The 17527-nt window shown below is 38.1% G+C and overlaps 1 protein-coding gene across 1 annotated transcript; it reads right to left on the minus strand.

The window, feature by feature from the left end:
* Positions 1 to 406: 406 nt before the first annotated feature.
* Positions 407 to 10200, minus strand: fam83b (family with sequence similarity 83 member B). The gene is made up of 5 exons (XM_018689910.2): positions 10011 to 10200; positions 7580 to 8053; positions 5933 to 6097; positions 5233 to 5357; positions 407 to 4879 (listed from the first exon to the last, which is right to left on the minus strand). Exons 2-5 carry the CDS (start codon positions 8027 to 8029, stop codon positions 2839 to 2841), a joined length of 2781 nt encoding a protein of 926 aa, XP_018545426.1. The 5' UTR covers positions 8030 to 8053; positions 10011 to 10200; the 3' UTR covers positions 407 to 2838.
* Positions 10201 to 17527: the final 7327 nt, after the last annotated feature.

Raw genomic sequence — 17527 nt, forward strand, 5'->3', positions numbered from 1 at the left:
CTTGTGATAAACAATGTTTCATAATGAAATTTCTCTTTATATATGATATCTGTTTGTGGTTAAGGGCTTATCATAGGTCAGGGTCAGCCTGCAGGAAGGATGCTGAGATAAAGGCTAAAGCTGGGTTTAGAAAGAATAAAGAGAACAATACAAACTGATGAGGAAGCTAGCAAGGGCAGCTTAGTTACTTTAAGACATAGAACTATTTTTTTTAATCTAAAAATAGATTCAGATATATGTCTGTAATTTCTGAAATAATATCTTTCCTTGCCTCTTGCAAGGACGTCTATATCTATGTCAAGTCAAGTCAAGTCAAATTTTATTTATATAGCGCCAATTCACAACAGAAGTTATCTTGAGGCACTATGGCAAAGCATGATAGATAGGATGGACAGATAGGATGAGATGAGCTTGAATAATACTTTATTTATCGCCCAGGGGATGTATACAAGCACAAATCATATAGTAGTAGTAGTGCACACACAGTACAGCACACTAATATACTTCGTACAGCTACTGAAATACAGTTAAAAGTACTGTGCAAATGATAGGGTTCTTTCAGGAAATCAGTAGTGTCTTTGGAAGGTTTTCCTGTGCACATAGGTGCTCTCTGCCATAATGATATAGTGTATGACAAATTGCAGGTGATGTGCAGCGTGTTGTGGAAGGGGAGAAAACAAAGAGTCCCTCAAAAAATAAACAAAATACAAAATACTGAGTCTAAAATTGGTGCTTTATTTTTTATTCCAAAATATGGGCACCATAACCTCCTCAAATAAAAGTCCATTGAAGCTGGACTCAGCTTCAGGCACAAGAATTTGGCCATTTATCTTGGGAAGTAAGACGAATAGGTCTAGAAATGCAAGGTGCAGTGGCAATTTGCTCTTTTCATACAAAATATTCTACGATAACGCTTGATATAATGGAAAAGAGACAGAGCAGTCAAACTGGAGAAGCAGGATGTTGATTTTAGTGTTGGCTGGCCCATGCTGTGCTTTATTTCCTGCTTCATCTCACATTAGTAACTGGTGATTATTTGTTTCTTTGACTCATTACTGATGTGATTAAGGTGGGTTTTTCCTTTAACAAATTGGATGCTGAACAACTGTCTTTAATCACATATCTCTGCTTACACAGAGAAACTAATTACAAGGAAACTAACACACTTAAATCACTGTAATTTAAGTGCGGGATTCACACTAACTGTGACCAAACACAGCATTGCAGATGACAGGTTTTGAACGTTTAATTATTTTCTCCAGTCTGTTGAGCTTGAAGTTCTTATGTTTTCAGTGTAAAATTATAAAGGTAGTTTTCAGAAGGAGCCCAGAACCTAGATATAGCAAGCAATAATTCCCAGTTCCAATAATTGCCAAACCATGATCACAATTATTATACACTTTTTTTATCATCTTACTAGATACATGATGTGACACTATTCTAAAGAATTAACCAATCACATCAAAATATTTCTAAGCTTTTAGACATGTTTTTACATTTTGGCTCAGTTATGTAAAGCAAGGAAGGCCAATTACACGTTCCCCATTAAGTATGTAGACTTCTTTACTGTTGCTTTATGCTGTGTTAATAATCAATTGTCTAGAAGATCTGTGCTGGGTCAAAATGTTGCTCATAAAAGCTTAAAGGAGCTCTGACTTCAAATAAAACAGTGACTTTTGACAAAACCTTTAGGCTGAACTCTACTAGCAAATAAGCATGTTATCTACATGATTCATCCATATGGCAGACAGAAAAAAAACATATAAATCATCACCAATTTCTTTCATCAACATTTTGTCAGTATCATGAAAAGAAAGTACACTAAAAGTGGATCTTCTGTTTTTAACATTCACACAAATCTCACTGAGCTGAGGAAATCAAGGATAACTGGTGTGGAAATGGCTGGCAAGCAACATAATAGTCAGTTGTAATACTGAGTACCAATTATGTGCGTGCGTGTAAAGCTAAGCTTCCTTATGTTTAAACCTTAAGTAAAGGATGGAGAGTATGTTAAAATGAAATCCTACAGTGCACATTGAATTTTGCCTTAAGGCACAATATTCATAACATAAAACAAACTACTTGATGGATGACGTCTCTGGAAGAATAAAGCCTTTGTCACTGTTTTCCAGTCTAATCCTGCTGGGCCCTGTCACTTCTGTATATTTCCAAATCACACAGTTGATCTAAGATTCAATAAAGGATGTGCTTGGAGATTCTCCTGAAACTCAGTGAAAAATGGTACAAACATTTATTATGGAAACACACTGTGTATTTTACAAAATTATTGCAACACCCATAGCATTCACAAGACCTCTGTCTGACACGTAAATGACAAGAATGTGATGGTATGTTTTTCATTATGTTGCGTTTAGCTGATGTTCTATGCAGATTTTACCTTCCTGTGCCAACAAATCCTCTGACTGTAAACAACAGCACTTTGGTATGTGTACGCACCTATAGTTACTTGCATCATCTCTGACATTTTGACATGACTCCTGTTGTAGAGTGTATCCTCAACTTGTTGACAGCATTTGAATTTATCACATAGGATGACGCCAGTTGAAGACAGACACAAAGACAGCTTGTAAGTGGTAGTTTAGGTTCTGTTGTATAAAGGTCTGCAGCTTATAGTCATGTATGCTGTATTCTCCTTTCAGTGGTATTCATCAGTGCACAAATAAAAGAAACTGGTCAAAATGTAAACAGCATTTGCTAAAGTCATTTTCCAAAGTAAACACAAACATAAAAGTGAGCCATAGATATATGCACATTTCCAGTCACATATACATTCATAATAATTGACCTGCTATGTCCTTTGTGCTAGGGCAGTTGTCATTACTTGTTCTTATGTATGAGATTTCCCATTCTTTGAATGAATTTCTCCAGCTTATTTTCATGGTGTCCTCGTGCAGACCTGGTGATGTTGTGTTCAATAGCTGCCTCAGCTTTCGGAAGGCTTTTGGTTTTCTCCTGAGAGTGGGTGTTTCCAAAGCTGGTTTGAGTGTGCAGAGGGGTTTTCTTTTCCAATGAGCAGAAAGGCTCAAACCTGCTGTACAAGCGATTCTCAGCTCCTCGATTTTTGCTCCAGCTGCCTACATCAAGGCTGGGCCTTGTGCCTTTGTCAAGAATGGTGGGTTTCTTCTGTGTGGTTGTTTTGGGGAGAGAGGTCTGTGGTGGTTGCTGGTGCTCCTCTGTTGTGAATCGAGGTTTTGATGATTTTAGATTGTCATCCTCTCGATAGGTCCTGTGGCGTTCTGAGGAGGACCTGGCTGAGTTGGTTGTGCTTTGGTGAGGTTTTCTTCCACCATATGATGTTTTCTCATCATCTTCAGCTGTTAAAGTGTCTGTGCTGCCACCTGACTGGAGACTCAATGTTTCTATGGTTCCAATTGAATCCTCTTTTTTCTCTGGTATGTTCAATAAGGATTTTATTTTCTTGGAGCTCTTTTGTAGAAAATGCTGAGAGCCCTTGCTGTTGGATTTAGTTGTCAAATCTTTGCTATTCACATCCAGCGCTGCCGCAGACACAGTCCTCAATGGTGGCTCCTGCCAGTTGGGTGTGCTGGAGCCCTTTGTACCTGTGATACTCTTGACATCATAATGAGAGACAGATCTTTGATCCTCATTCAGATTTGACCCGTATCCACCATTCTGTGCATTGATCCCTGCTGTGCTCCTGTTTACTTGCATCCTTGCAAAAGCTCCATACATGTGGCCTGAGGATTCATGTGCATACTCAGTGTTTGATCTTGGATCCGCCACACTATGCCTTTTGTGCCAACTGTCTGTCAAGATATCAGGGTTTGTGATCATCTGTCCACCTTTAGCTCTGCCTAAGCTGGCATATACAGAGTGGTAAGAGTTTTTGCCAAAGCATGCATTATTACGATCATCATCCAAAATCTGTAGACTTTGTCTCTTTAATATGAACTCGTCGTTATGTATTTTATTATCACCCACTGCTGTTGGATTCCACTGCATTGATGAGTAGTGCATAGGGGTGTTTTGTGCTGCTGAGGGGCTAACACTAGTGAAAGCATTGTTTATGTGTCTATTTGGCTCCATTTGCTCTGGCATGTTGCCCCTGAAGACAAGAGAAGACCTCATTCTTCCCTGCATGAAGGAGCCAGCTTTGTCCATTGGCTCAAATTGATCCAAATGATCACAAGAGTCTCCATATGGGACATCTGGGTTTTTGAGGTAAGACTCGATCCGCCATGTGCGCATGAATGACTTGGATGTATTCTCAAGTGTTGGCATATTCTGCTGCATGGATGGAATCTGTATGTCATTGCCACAGTAAGACTGACGCATGTTTTGACCTCTGTATATCAATGGCACTTGTAAATAATTGTCCATAGGGTAGTTGTTTGTTCCATTTCCTGTCTCTCTGGAGATATTCCAGTTGCTTGCTCTGGGCCTGATGTTCTGGGGCATAATTCCATCTTGTCTCTCCCCTGCGTAGCTGTGCCTTTTCAAGTAGTTCATTGCTTCTGTGGACTGAAGATGGGACACCTGGTTGTGAACACCAATCCCATTCTCAATCAATGGGCTGGATGTGTTAGGTTCCTCTTCAAGAAGCCTCTCTTCAAGGTCTCTTGTGCCCAGTTTCCTCTCACAGGTCTTCCTATAGACCGTATCCAGTGTGTGCCTCAACTGGTCCCTCCGTTCAATTCTTTGGGCAGAGTGAGAGTTTGGCATAATCTGTTTTCCGTTTGGCCCGTTTCGTTGGAACAAGCCCTCTGGGGGACACAGCTCAGCTGGCACAGTCGACCGGGCATAGAGTGTTCGAAACTCCTCATCATACGACTTCACCAGATGGCCTGTGATGACTTGCACCATGCTCAGATTGATCTTCTCAAATGACCAAGTGAAGCTGAAAGCAAACACAAAAACATTAACATGTTGCCTGTGGTTAAAAAAAGAAGAAAAAAAAAAGAAAAACAGACAAAAAGCACAAAAATATTCATCTTTAAGAATCACTCCAGGTCTGAGAGAGATTTTTTGTGAAGAGCTGATGTGTGTTTACATTTCTATTGAAAATGGCTTTCATTTTCAAGACTGATGCTGCTTGATATAGAAACCAGTTTCTTCACATTCATAGACAGTTAAGTCCATCTGCATCAAAAAGGCAAGAAATGGTGACAGCAATTTTGTAGAGAGTGACAGTAAACGTAGTGCTGTGTTCAGCTTACAGTTTAGCTCCTCTTGTACTGCAGTTTTATTTACCTGTATGAGCCATAAATTGCTGTGAGACAGTCGACTAAAAGAAACTTCTGCTCCATTGCCCCATGAAATTTAGCTCCTGATCGACAGAGGTAATCCTGACCTTTCACAGTGCGCACCCTCATGTTCTGTCATCAGAGCAGTGAAAAGAAAATGTCAGAAAGGACTTACCACTGTTAAAGTTTACAGAAAATGGTAATAAGTATGTTAATCATAAAATAAACAGCTGAAAAAAAACAAATGCACTGTGCAGACAAATAATATTCTGAAGACTTGAAATATTTTGTGTTTGTTGAGTCCAGAGTTGTTGTTGTTGTTGCTGGCATGTGCACCTAAGGGAAATTAGAAGGGTGTGTTTGAATCTTCAGCATCTCTTGCACAGATAAATAATTATGACTCCACCCAACAAACAGGAGAAACAGGTTTTGAAATGAGAGTTTTTCTCAACAGTTAAGTCCCAGTACAATATATTTAAAAGGACTGACAGACATTTGCATCTTTGTCTGTATGAAGATTTAGGGTCATAGCAAAGACACGACTGTACAAAAGCTGCATGCACATCCCCTCATCAGCACCTCAGAACCACAACAACAACCACAAAAACTAATGATATTTAATTACCTTACAAAATGTGTTACTGTAATGTGTGTTCAAATCAAGAAAATAATTAGTTTTAAGATAATCACATGGGTGTTAAACTTACCCTGAGTTGCTGAATTTTTACATCTTGATTTTCAGCCATTGTGAGGAAACTTTTCAAATGGAAGTCATCCAAAAGCACATAGACTGGGACTCCTCGTATAGAGGCGTCAACAACCTCCCTGAATATATCGACATCAGTGAACATGTCCATCACAATGGCAATGACCTGTGAGGACAAAGTGAATAAATCATGATCATCAAGACCAGAGTGGGTATAGTGCATTGAACCACTTTACACTTGTGAAGCCTGTGAATGACCTATTAAGAACACACTCACAATGATAGTTTATGAATATGAATAGTAAATGAGTATGACAGCTTGAAACGCACATAAAAAGAGTGATGCTAATAACAAACAAAACAGGGTCAAAGCCTAGTAAATGGCTGCACTCTGTTAAATGTCAAACCTTTATCTGTTTGCCTCTCTTCTACTCTCTGTGCTCACATATACAGTATTTCAATACAGCCTAATTCCCAATAGATGTTCCTCATTTACATGTTTTTCTGTGTTGCTCATCAGACAATGGAACAAGTATAAAATAGTGACTGAAACAAAGCTCTTTAAGACTGGCATGCTGCTCTGCACTAAAATCCAGATGTGGTCATGCCATGTGGTCAGCATAGAGAGGTGGGTTATTGATCCCAAATCCATTTCTGTCACTCCTGCAACATTTTTTGAGAACCAGGTTTCTCTGTTTCTCAATTTCACATTAGACCTCATGATGCTGCAGTTAAAGTTCATCATAATGGAGCAATTTGAAAATACTGAATGTTATGAAGCAGCAACATCATACTGCGTTCCAGAAGCATGTAATGAGCTCTTTAATGAACATATGTCCAACTATATTGCATGTTCTTAAAGCTGATTTCTTTCTCTCTTTTAATTTCCTGTGTAGATGGTTTCTGTAAAAAGATTTATATCCCTCAGATGAACCATGAGAGGTGTCATTCTTAATTCTGTATGCAATGCCCAACCAATGTGTACATTTGAATTCATATTAATCACCCCTCTGGAATTCCTGTTTAGCAGACACAACATATCCAGCTGTTGTGCCGAATGACATATTTATCTGCATTTAGATTGTTTTACACTGCACTGGTTGTAATTATGGGGAACAGAAAGAGTGGTTTCATTACCTCTTTGTCAGCTGTAGGAGGAAATGGTGTCTGGTTTTTTTTTTTTTTTTTGTTCAGACCTTTATTTCAGTCCTTTATTAAGTTAGTTTAATTAAGAGCCGCAATTTTAAGTTACAAATCTAGTTCATGATTCATGATGACACAGTGGAACTAACTTAGGCGTTAGCTCTGAAGGGAATGACTCTATAATGTGTTAGAACTGTAAATGGTTCCCACACTTTCCTCTCATGATGATAAGTTGCAAAACCAGATTTTGACCTCAGCAGCTCTAGCAGACACTCCTTGACTCAGAAAACTGAGCAGCGACGGTCTGCGGAGCTGCCTTGAGGGGGGAAAGGTGGTTGCGACATACTATAGACAAGCAAAGTTCTCAAGTTAAACAAAACAAGGTGACGAAACAGTACACCTGAGCCAATTTGCTGGTCCGTGAAAAATCTTTATCAATTTGAACACATCACAATAGAGCCTTGTGTATCTCTCTCAGCATGTTGTAGCATGTAGTTCTGATTACCTGTCTTGCATCCTGAATATGCTTCCGGATCACCTCTTTAATGGTGGGGTTGTTTTGTCTTGGTGGGTGGAAGAGCAGATCTATATTTGTCTGCAGTCTTTCATGCATGACCTCTGGCCACCCTAAGTCCAAATCTGGCGTGTCCACATCCGAGTGGATGGGCCAGTAGGTCCCTGAGGATGACTGGTTGTCCGGTGGACCGCTGTTTTCCTCTATGTGGGTTTGAGGTGGGAGCTGTTCTGCATTTTCAATGATGAACTTAAGCTCATCCTCTGAGAGGAAGCACCCGATACGTTCTCCCTTGAGGAACTCCTCGTAGCTGTCTCTGCCACCACTCACCAGGTGATCAATCGCCAGGCGGTATGCCTCTTTGTAGTGAGGCTGGATGAAATCCTCTGATTTAAACTCTCCCCTCAAGGATGACAGCATGGAAAACTGTGGAGACTCCATGACTCCAGACTGTTTCAGTAGTACCTGCCATAGATGAGGGAAATCAGTGACATGATGTAAGTGGATCAGAAAACAAAAGACTGGTTCTTGTTGAGTGTCATGGAGTAAACTTTGTCACACATGGAGAGGTAGTGTTAAATAAGGTACAAATTTAAGCTATAATACAATATGTAGAGAGGTCATAGTGTAATAGTAGTGTAACATAGCTTGCAAGATGTAAGTTGCAATAATTAGTTAAGTACACCATGTTTTCACATCACTGTATGTGCACAGTGTTCAGGCCTTTACCTGCTTATTGCCTTAGATATTTCAGATTGTCTCAACACAACAACTGAGCAGAGATATTTACTGCGCCATTTGAATTTGAAAGAAATAGGAAAGTGTGTGTTAAAATATCAAAAAAAAATAATAATAATTTTTACTGCACAATCTGTGATCCAAATATAAACAAAGCACAACTCTATCGGCTTTCTAATAGACTGAAGGGTATTTGAGGACACAGACTGCCAAATGATAGTAAGGTGAACACATTTCTGAGAAACAAAAGGGGAACTACAGTTTCTCAATAACACTGACTCAGACTGTATTGTAGATACAGTAAAGTTACATTAAGAGTAGACTGATGCATACTGTATTTATATATGATGAAATGTATGTTGAAAAGGAACTGTGTACTTTTTTGTGGCAGTTCCATTGTTTTGGGAATTGGGAATCCGTGCTCCACAGAGGTAAAAAAAAAAAAAAAAAAAGGCATATATTTTCAGTTATGTTGGATAAAGAAGCACAACAATAAATAATATTTTCATCCATAAGACGTCCTTGAACAGCATTATCAGTACCTCATATGTAGTTGTACCTGTTAATTCTGTGGCTAAAAAATGTGGTTCCCTTCCAACAAGCCACATCATGAAAACTGACTCATCATTATCAGATACTGAACCTGTTCTCAGTTGGGAATTAAAATATGACTGTCAGTGTGTGCCCAAGGGGGAAATGCTACTGCTGCACCTGTAGTTAATTTCAGGTGGGATAAAACCAGCAAAAATGCGATGATTGAGAAGGACTATGGAGCCTGTCTTCTAGTAATAGCATTCCTGTGGAATAAAGTCAGGGTTATAAGGAGCTTTTAAAATTAGTTTCCCAAGTAATATTTCACATTCTGCAAAGCCATGCAAACATGTCCTTGGTAGACATTTTTTGGGACTCTCATATTTTAAACCTTTTTTTTTTAGTTCAATTCATTGACAGAGTCAAAGCTTGGTTACTATTTTTTGAAAAATCATATCTTTACAAAAAAGTAAAGTAAAATGTGGCCAGTATACATCTGAATCAATCTCTCAGTGAATAATTTCAAAATCCAAGGAAGGTTGGAAACCCTTTGTGGGTGAAACTGTTTAAAGATGTCTTTTTTAACAATCATTACAATCTTCTCAAACCTCACTGGCTGAAAGCAAATATGCACGGCAGCCAGACAGAAACAGGTGACGTTTTAAAGATTTTAGCCGCTGCTATGCAGAAAATGTCGCTTTCACTGCGAAAGAATGGCCCAGGGTACAGCCTCCTTTTCTTCTTTGTTTTCAGGTAACTTTCATGGGCTCTTATATATAGGCTCTGCTTTTATAATCATAAGTTCACATTCTGAGCAAAGTTGTGGATGTCAAAGATTCTTTAAGGCCAGAACTGACTCTGCTGTGCCTTACTTACATAGATAAGTCAAACTCTAAAAGAAACATTGAACAGCTGTTATTTAAGTATATTTAATCAGAACCTACAGCGTACTTCATAATCTTGTACAAACAGCATATTTATTTACACATTCAACACAAACCTCCCACTGTTTAGAGAATTCATTTCAAACTGAGCAGTTTGATAGTGTTACAAAGCTGCTGCTGCTGCTGCTGCTGCTTCTTGTTGAGGCTTCAAAAACACACTGAGCTATAGTCAGAACACCATTATCTTATGCTCAACAACAGTAACTTACATTGAGATTGAAAACTTTGTGAAAATCCTCTTGACTGCTCCCCGAATATCCCTCCTGGATTTATGTATGTTCAGCCTATGTTCTGTATTTGGAGAAGCTACTGTCTGTCAGCTGCAAAGAGACAAAGACAAGGAGGTGTCTCAACACGATAAGCAGTCTGCAGATAGAGGGTGTGGATTCCAGTTTTGACATGCAAATGGACAGCCTGTAACTTGCTCACAGGCAGCCATAAACCTGTTTGAAACCTTTAGCCACTCCCCCTCCTCTCTTCAGGGACGAAGTTCACACCGACGAAAATCAAGATAATGACAGACATAAAGAGGCTTTGATAAGTACTTCAGGGTTAGTGGCACTGGACCTCATCAGAACATTGCTCCCAGAGCTGTACATTTTAACAAACTGAGATAATAACAGTTTTGATCAGTGCTTTGTATCATCATTTTTATCAAACAGTTTATTAGAGGACAAACAAAGTTTATAAGAGTATTTTGAATAAGGCACTTGTGATGCAAGCAGGAGTTTCTCAAAGAAAGGAGGCCCACAAATCCAAATAAACTTAAATAAGCCAAGGATCATGACTCACTTTCATCTTATCTCGCATGTGGCTGAAATATCAAGGTGGAGCTATATCCTGACTGTGGCAGGAGACACAGCTGTTCTTGAGTCTGAGGGGAGCACTCCTGATTTCTCTGTAAATGTAGGAAAGACTCCATAATGTAGATTTAATGAGTTTTCTTCAGTTTCCTTTTCCTAAATTTTGCTCACAGGAGGGTTTGAATGAAATGTGGACTCATGAGAATGCTGGTGACATTTGTCATTGTCTGGTCAGCTCTCACAAAGTCTCTTGAGAAACTGGCTCATTATGTAACATCTGAATTCTTAAGTGGAAAATCCACAGTCACCAAATGTCATTTCGCCAGAACTAAACAAGCATTGACTTGAAGGCTAAGGGCACAAACAGAATCAGCTGGGTTTTTTTTCCCATTGCATTTACCAATGTTTATTTTGCAGTTATTGTACAAAAAATGTCCTTATTGGCAGCTTTCCGTAAAGGAAAAGATTGCTCATTTCAAGGTGCCAGATTTCACACTCTTTTCATGTCTATTTACACTACATGTACATATGTTCATAGGTGAATATATATATATAAATAAAGTGAATATATATAAATAATATATTCTTGCTTTTCAAATTTCTTAGTTTTGTAACATTTCTTTTTTTGTCCATTGTTTTCAAAAGCACATATTCTTGTGGTAAACATTTGCACTGCTGACATTCTGACAGTACACATATTGTACATTCATAACAATGCACGCTGTTATGAATGTATGTTTTCTTTTGTAAAGGCAGCCACTCTTAAAGGAACCCCTTCTGTAAAAGTATGATATACATCTTGTCAGTGGACCATGGCTTTTCACTTTTTTAAATTCAGGAAATAGGAATGTTAACCTTCAATTCTGCGTGTTAGAACTATGCTTTTGCTCCAGATTCAAACTGAAATCAAGATTGTGTAAACAGATTACCATGCAGCTTTTATTTTATGACTGAGACTGAAAGGTTAGAGTCTCTAAAATTTTATTTACTCCAGGTGGAAAAACTAATCAGTAGATTTACAATAATAAGACTATGAAATTCAGAGCAGCATTAGTCACAACAATTCAGCTGTTAAAATCAAATGTTCCTCCTTCAGAAGTGTTATTCAGACACAAGCGCTCCAGGGGTGTGACAGGAGGAACATTTTAACCTTACGGTGGTGGAGAAACTTTAAAGTCTGGATGTCATCCACCTTCAGTCAATCTCCACAATCAGCCCCAAAGCATTTCTGAGGTCAACCCAGGACTGCATGTTGACTATCCAGAGGCTGTAAATAACATTTGGCCAAGTGAACCTGTCTTCTCACTTGCATACACACATACACACACACACACACATTGACCTCACCACTAAGTGCCTGGCCATGCAAATACACATCACAGGTGTTTAAGTTTAAATAGAGACTTCTCCAGTCTGTAGCTGCAGGTTTTAGAAAGCACTCAGTTTAATCATTAGGAATCCTGAAAGGAATAGTTGGTTATAAAAACAACATTCAGATCCAGACTCATGTCTGTACGCTAATTATGTAGCTACAGCCAGCAGCTGGTTAGCATAGCTAGCACAAACAGAAGGAACAGGGAACAGGGGAAAACTGTTTTCAGTCTTTAAAATAAGCTAGGCTAGCTGGTAGCTTTATTATTTACTATAAATGGTGTTAATTCTCTCATTTAATTTCCAAAAAAGCCAATAAATATGTTCTAAAATGTCAAACTATTCTTTTAAGGCTCCAACAGAGAGGATGATGACCAGCTATTATGCTTTGATTAGCCTATATTTAGCTATGATGTGGTAAATCAGAAAAGACTAGACTGAGGAAATGAGAGAGATGTGTTTTTCAAATAGCCCAGTCAACAGGGTCACTGGACTGCGTCGGTCATATTTATTAAAGGATTATTAACAGATTCAATTGACTTGAATCTGTTTCTTCTGTGCAAGTCTATTTTTCTTGCTTTTATTAACAGTTAAATCTGTCCTCAGCAAGTTAACATAATTAAACATAATGAATGTCAGCTATATATGAAAGGCATTTTTTTCTTTTCCTGTCCACTCTATTGTACCTTATGTGTATCACTAAGATGAAGTCAGGAAATTAAATCCCCATCATCATTCTATCGTCCATTTCGTAATGTGCAACATGGATATGTAGATATTCTCTTCCGTTATTAAGGCTGAAACACCTCTGGTAGTTCCACAGTGTCTAATCTGAAAAGAACCACGAAGAACAAGATATCTGCACCATTGTTTGGTTGTGTCTTGAATCTGGGTGTGTGTAGATTAAGTAACGTATGCACTAAGACACAGGGAGTTTCTTCTCCTGAAGCAGCCTCCCTGTGAGTCACCTTTTGTGACACTCAATCCCTGCTCTGTGCAGTCATCATGATCATGAGCAGCTCCTCAGGCTGTTCTTAGCTACTGCCGGCAAGTCTGAGCAAGTGACATGTTGTTACGTCGTCGCGAAGTGCCTCTGATCAGCTAAATGCAGCACTGACATTTTGATAAGCATCAGCATGATGATGCATTTTGATAAGCATCAGCATGATGCTTATCAAAATGATCAACAGATGAGCTTTGAACAAACTGAAAATATACAGGATTAGAACAGTGTCAGAGGCATTTAATTTTTCTATCATGCCAGCAGCTTTGTGTTCAAGTTCATTTTGTGTTTGACTGTAAGAATAAATATTCTGGATAGTTTTCTGTTGTGAAATATCCTACAGAGACTGAGCAACAGAGTGAGGTGATGAGACATAATAGCATGTTCACATAAAAGGTGACATCAGAGGCATCAGCTGAAGTAAATTACAGGTTTAACTGTAAAAGCTAGGTCACCACTAAGGTGCACAAGAAGAAGAGTTGTTTAAACTGTTTATTACAGATAGTTGATAACACCTTGTTTGGTGGTTTGCATGTAGAGGATTTTCGTCTGTAGAACAAGGAAGTAATAAATGTGGGGAGACAATCGCAGCAATCAGATATTACTGCCATGCCAGGTACTGCTAAGTAAATTTACAAATGAAATATGTTCAAGCAAACAGAGATCAGGTGAGCAGGTATGACTCTCACAGTATCTTTGTCTTCACTTATGTAGAGAAATGTTCCAAAATATATTATAGTCATAAAGTTGTTATTAAGCTACACAGGTATTTGTTGCTGTCTGAGAACTATTGATATACAGAGGTAGTAGTAGTTTTAGGAAAGGGAGGCCATCTTGGGGAGTTAAAGCAATGATAAAGTGAGTTATCAAATGATGATGATGAATAGCATATAACAACCTCAACAACCTTTTTCAATGTAAGAAGGTTTTTAATTGAAAAAGTTCCATTGGCAGGCTGTTGAAAAGTGTAGGGATTTTGTCTGTGAAGGCCATCTAATATCACAGTTAATGAGGTGCTTAAACAGTATAATTAATTTCCATTTAAAGGACTCCAGCAAACGACAGAGAAGATGGCAATGAAAAATATAAAATTTGAAACAAGATTATCATGACATCTGAAATAAAAAGTACAGATATAGTGCGTATGTAATGAGTATACTCGCTTTTGTTATCACTTAATTAAAAGCCCTTTTATTAAGCACACTTAAATACATTACGAGATGATCAACTGTACAAATGAAACTACTTTTGTAAAATAACAGAATAATTGTTATACTTGCACACTGCAAAAAAGTTAAATCTAAGTAAAATTATATATTCTAATTCAAGATGTTTCTCTCAGTAGGCAGTATTTATGCTTGAGCATTTCACTTGTTTCAAGCTTTTTTGTCCTCAATAACCTTTATCATTGGTTCTTAGTAAGCTGATGCTTGAAACAAGAAGCTGCTGCAAACAATCTAAAAAAATTGATCTTTTGGCAGACTATTCAGTGATTCTTTTCCCTTGTTTTTACAGATCTAAGTTGTTCAGTGCTGTTTGGGCACTGGGACGAGGAAAAGCATCTTATTTGGTTTCTCTCATTCAAATGGCGTTTCAACAGCATAACATCAGTCAGATAGCTCTGATCTCCAGCTTAGAACACTAAAGAGCAGAGCAACAAAGTACCACACTGACACTCAGCTGACAGAGAGCGAGTCCGTCTTTATAAGGCTGTGCTATCGCCCATGCTTGTTCTTACATCGTGTTCACAATTCCATCCGCACTGTTGTTGTTACCATGTTCTGTAAGGTTCAGTATCCTTGAAATAAACAAGGCTGAACAATGTGTTACTCACCATATCTTAAAGGCAGAAGCATTTGTACCTGTTGGAGTGACCACATTGGATGGCAGGTGAGAATCCTGTTGTCATAACTTTTCCTGTTAAGATAGCAGTTACTTCTTGGCTCTCTCCAGTAACTCTTTGGCTTTTGTGTGTCCTTGTAGACACGAGTCACACAAAAGGGGACATGGCTGTGTTCAGACAAACATTAGCACTGCTTGAAAAAAACAACCCACTCATTCATCTCAATGGGATCATTCTGTCAGTGCAGCATGGTGCCAATGCAGAGGACTGCAGCAAAAAAATTAGAAGTCGTTTGTTGTCCTGGTAATTTACTTTGCAATGTGAGTGCCTTGCAACCATCATGTTTAACATAGCATAATTTCTGCTGTGATAACTTTCCAAAGTTTTAAAATCTTCTCATAGTATGACACCCCAGTGCACTGTGTGGCATCTAATAATCCTTAAAACTCTTGGTCCGTTACTCAACGTCTGAATCATACTTCCTGCTGGTACCTGAAGCAAGATGTTGGTCCAAACATCTTTTTGACTGTGTTTCCTCAGAGGCATTCATTGTACTCTTGAAAAGTGGCAGAAGTTGTTGTGTGAAGAATGAGAAGGGGAGATCTTGAGAGAGAAGTTCAAACTTGTGAAGTGTGAATTAGATGAAAATTGTGAGATGCAGCTCTTTCCCATAACATCGCTTTTAACACACTTTTCTGTCATTTTTCAACATCCCAGATACACCACAGCAATATTAAACTTTCTGTGGTTATGTTTAGGCACTCGCAGCACTTGGTTAAGGTTACAGAAAGATTGTGGTGTAGTTTCAAACAGAAATAATTCACTGTGACTTCGAAACCATATGTGGTCTTGTCCCATATATGTCACCAGACAATGGGCTGTGGACTTTTTGACTCATGCATCAACTTTCAATGCAGCAAAGAACATTGGAAGTTTGGGTGACAGGCCTCCCTGAATAATCTTGTTCAGCCAGCACATTAGCATGAGAGTATGATTTGAAAAAGACTTAAAAAAAACATCTCAGTCTTAAAATACATCTCACTTCACAGGCTTGGCTTAGTTGGCTGTATTGTATAGCTCTGTCCTGCAGGGCAGTGGGCATGGATAATGGATTTAGGAAACTGTAGCTGCCTAATGATGATGGATGCTTAATAAGCATCTATCATTTTAGGGTACCAGACAAATAATAAATAACCTTGGTGTGAATATATCCCTATAAATACACTGCTAGCACAGTGCACAAAAGCTTACGTTACATTAGAGGATATTGTCCTTCAAGTGTCAGTTGTCATATGATTAAATTGAGTAAACCAAGGGGCTTTAAACTTTTTTTTTTTTTTTTTTTTTGGTTGTATTGTATTGTAAAGACTTTTTTCAACCAAGCTATGATCAGTTGCCTTTATTTAAAATGGAGGTGTTGAAGGAGCATTAAACACATAATGGACAAGAATTGCAAAACTACAATTATTTTAGAAAGTACTTCAGATTAATCAGAGGTATTTGTTCCAAGAATGAAGTTCTGTTGATTGAAAGGAACAGTGGATATTGAATGGGCCATTAGTGTGAGGGAGTAAGGCCTGAAAGCTTAGTATAGGAACCAGCCTTTAAAATGATAATGACAGTGGAGAAAGGGAAAGCTCCAGTCAGAGAGCAGATGAAATAACAACTTAAGAACAAACAGAAAGTGAGTGATATGACTCATCACTCACCAATTAGATGTTCTAAAGATGATGTTTGATGATGCACTGTTTCAGAAACACGCAGACATCAATTTTCAGCCAGTCTAGCCATTTTTTTTTAAATAATTCTTATTAATTCCAACTTTACTTGGCAAAGGGCATCTGAATCAAAACTGCACATTTAAAGAACCTATATGCTGAGTCACTTTGGGACGTCAAAGTCAGACATTTACAAAAACAGGAAAAAGGCAAAAATAAATAAATATATACCTGGATTGATCTCACCCTAAGAGTAATGATGTCTGTCTTTACAATGGAAATATAAACTGCAGATTATTGCAAAGCTTCTATGGTTGTAGTAATGTTCATTTATTTAATATTTATGAGTAAATTTAAATGCATCATCCTGCTGAAGATGCTTATTCATATGCTCAGCAATATCTGATCATATTGACTAGTACAGAAGCTGGAAAACTTTGAAAAAGCTCAAACTTCAAACTTAACATAGACCTCCTTAGACCTTGACACATACCATAAGCCTCATGAACCAATAACTTTACTTTATGGAAACTGTAACTTTGAAACTGTGTTTTCTTTGATGAAGGCATAGTGCTGTTGTATCTATGTGACGATTGGTAAAAACAAATTAAACTGTAAGTAAGTGATATGTTAGCTCTGTGCTATTTCTGTCCACATTTGTTTACATCAAAGCATGCCACTGATTCATATAAGCCAATTAAAGAAGAGGAAATTGTTTGGCAGCATATGTAGGTTTCCATCATAATTTGAAGGTTTCTTAATGGAGACAGAGTCTCATTAGTTGTAATGAATGGCACCTCAAAAAGGGTTTTCCAGTGTTTTCTTGTAAAACTGCATTGAAATGGTCTGAGTGGTATCGCTGCCCATTTAACTGAATAAATTAAGACAAATCCATAGAGTACCTCATCTAACAACAAAGTGCATCACACAGCTCCTCTTTAGCTTTATGTAAACCCTGTGAAACACAGCTGAGGTGTTGAAAGGGATC

The sequence above is a fragment of the Lates calcarifer genome, linkage group LG16_LG22, assembly GCF_001640805.2.
Source record: "Lates calcarifer isolate ASB-BC8 linkage group LG16_LG22, TLL_Latcal_v3, whole genome shotgun sequence".
Taxonomy (NCBI): domain Eukaryota; kingdom Metazoa; phylum Chordata; class Actinopteri; family Centropomidae; genus Lates; species Lates calcarifer.

Coding starts and splice junctions, on each gene's coding strand:
- fam83b (XM_018689910.2), bottom strand. CDS start 8,029: ATGGAGTCTCCACAGTTTTCCATGCTGTCATCCTTGAGGGGAGAGTTT. Junction 5,358..5,932: donor TAAAAATTCAGCAACTCAGG/GTAAGTTTAACA, acceptor CTCTGATGACAG/AACATGAGGGTGCGCACTGT. Junction 4,880..5,232: donor GCAATTTATGGCTCATACAG/GTAAATAAAACT, acceptor GTTTGCTTTCAG/CTTCACTTGGTCATTTGAGA.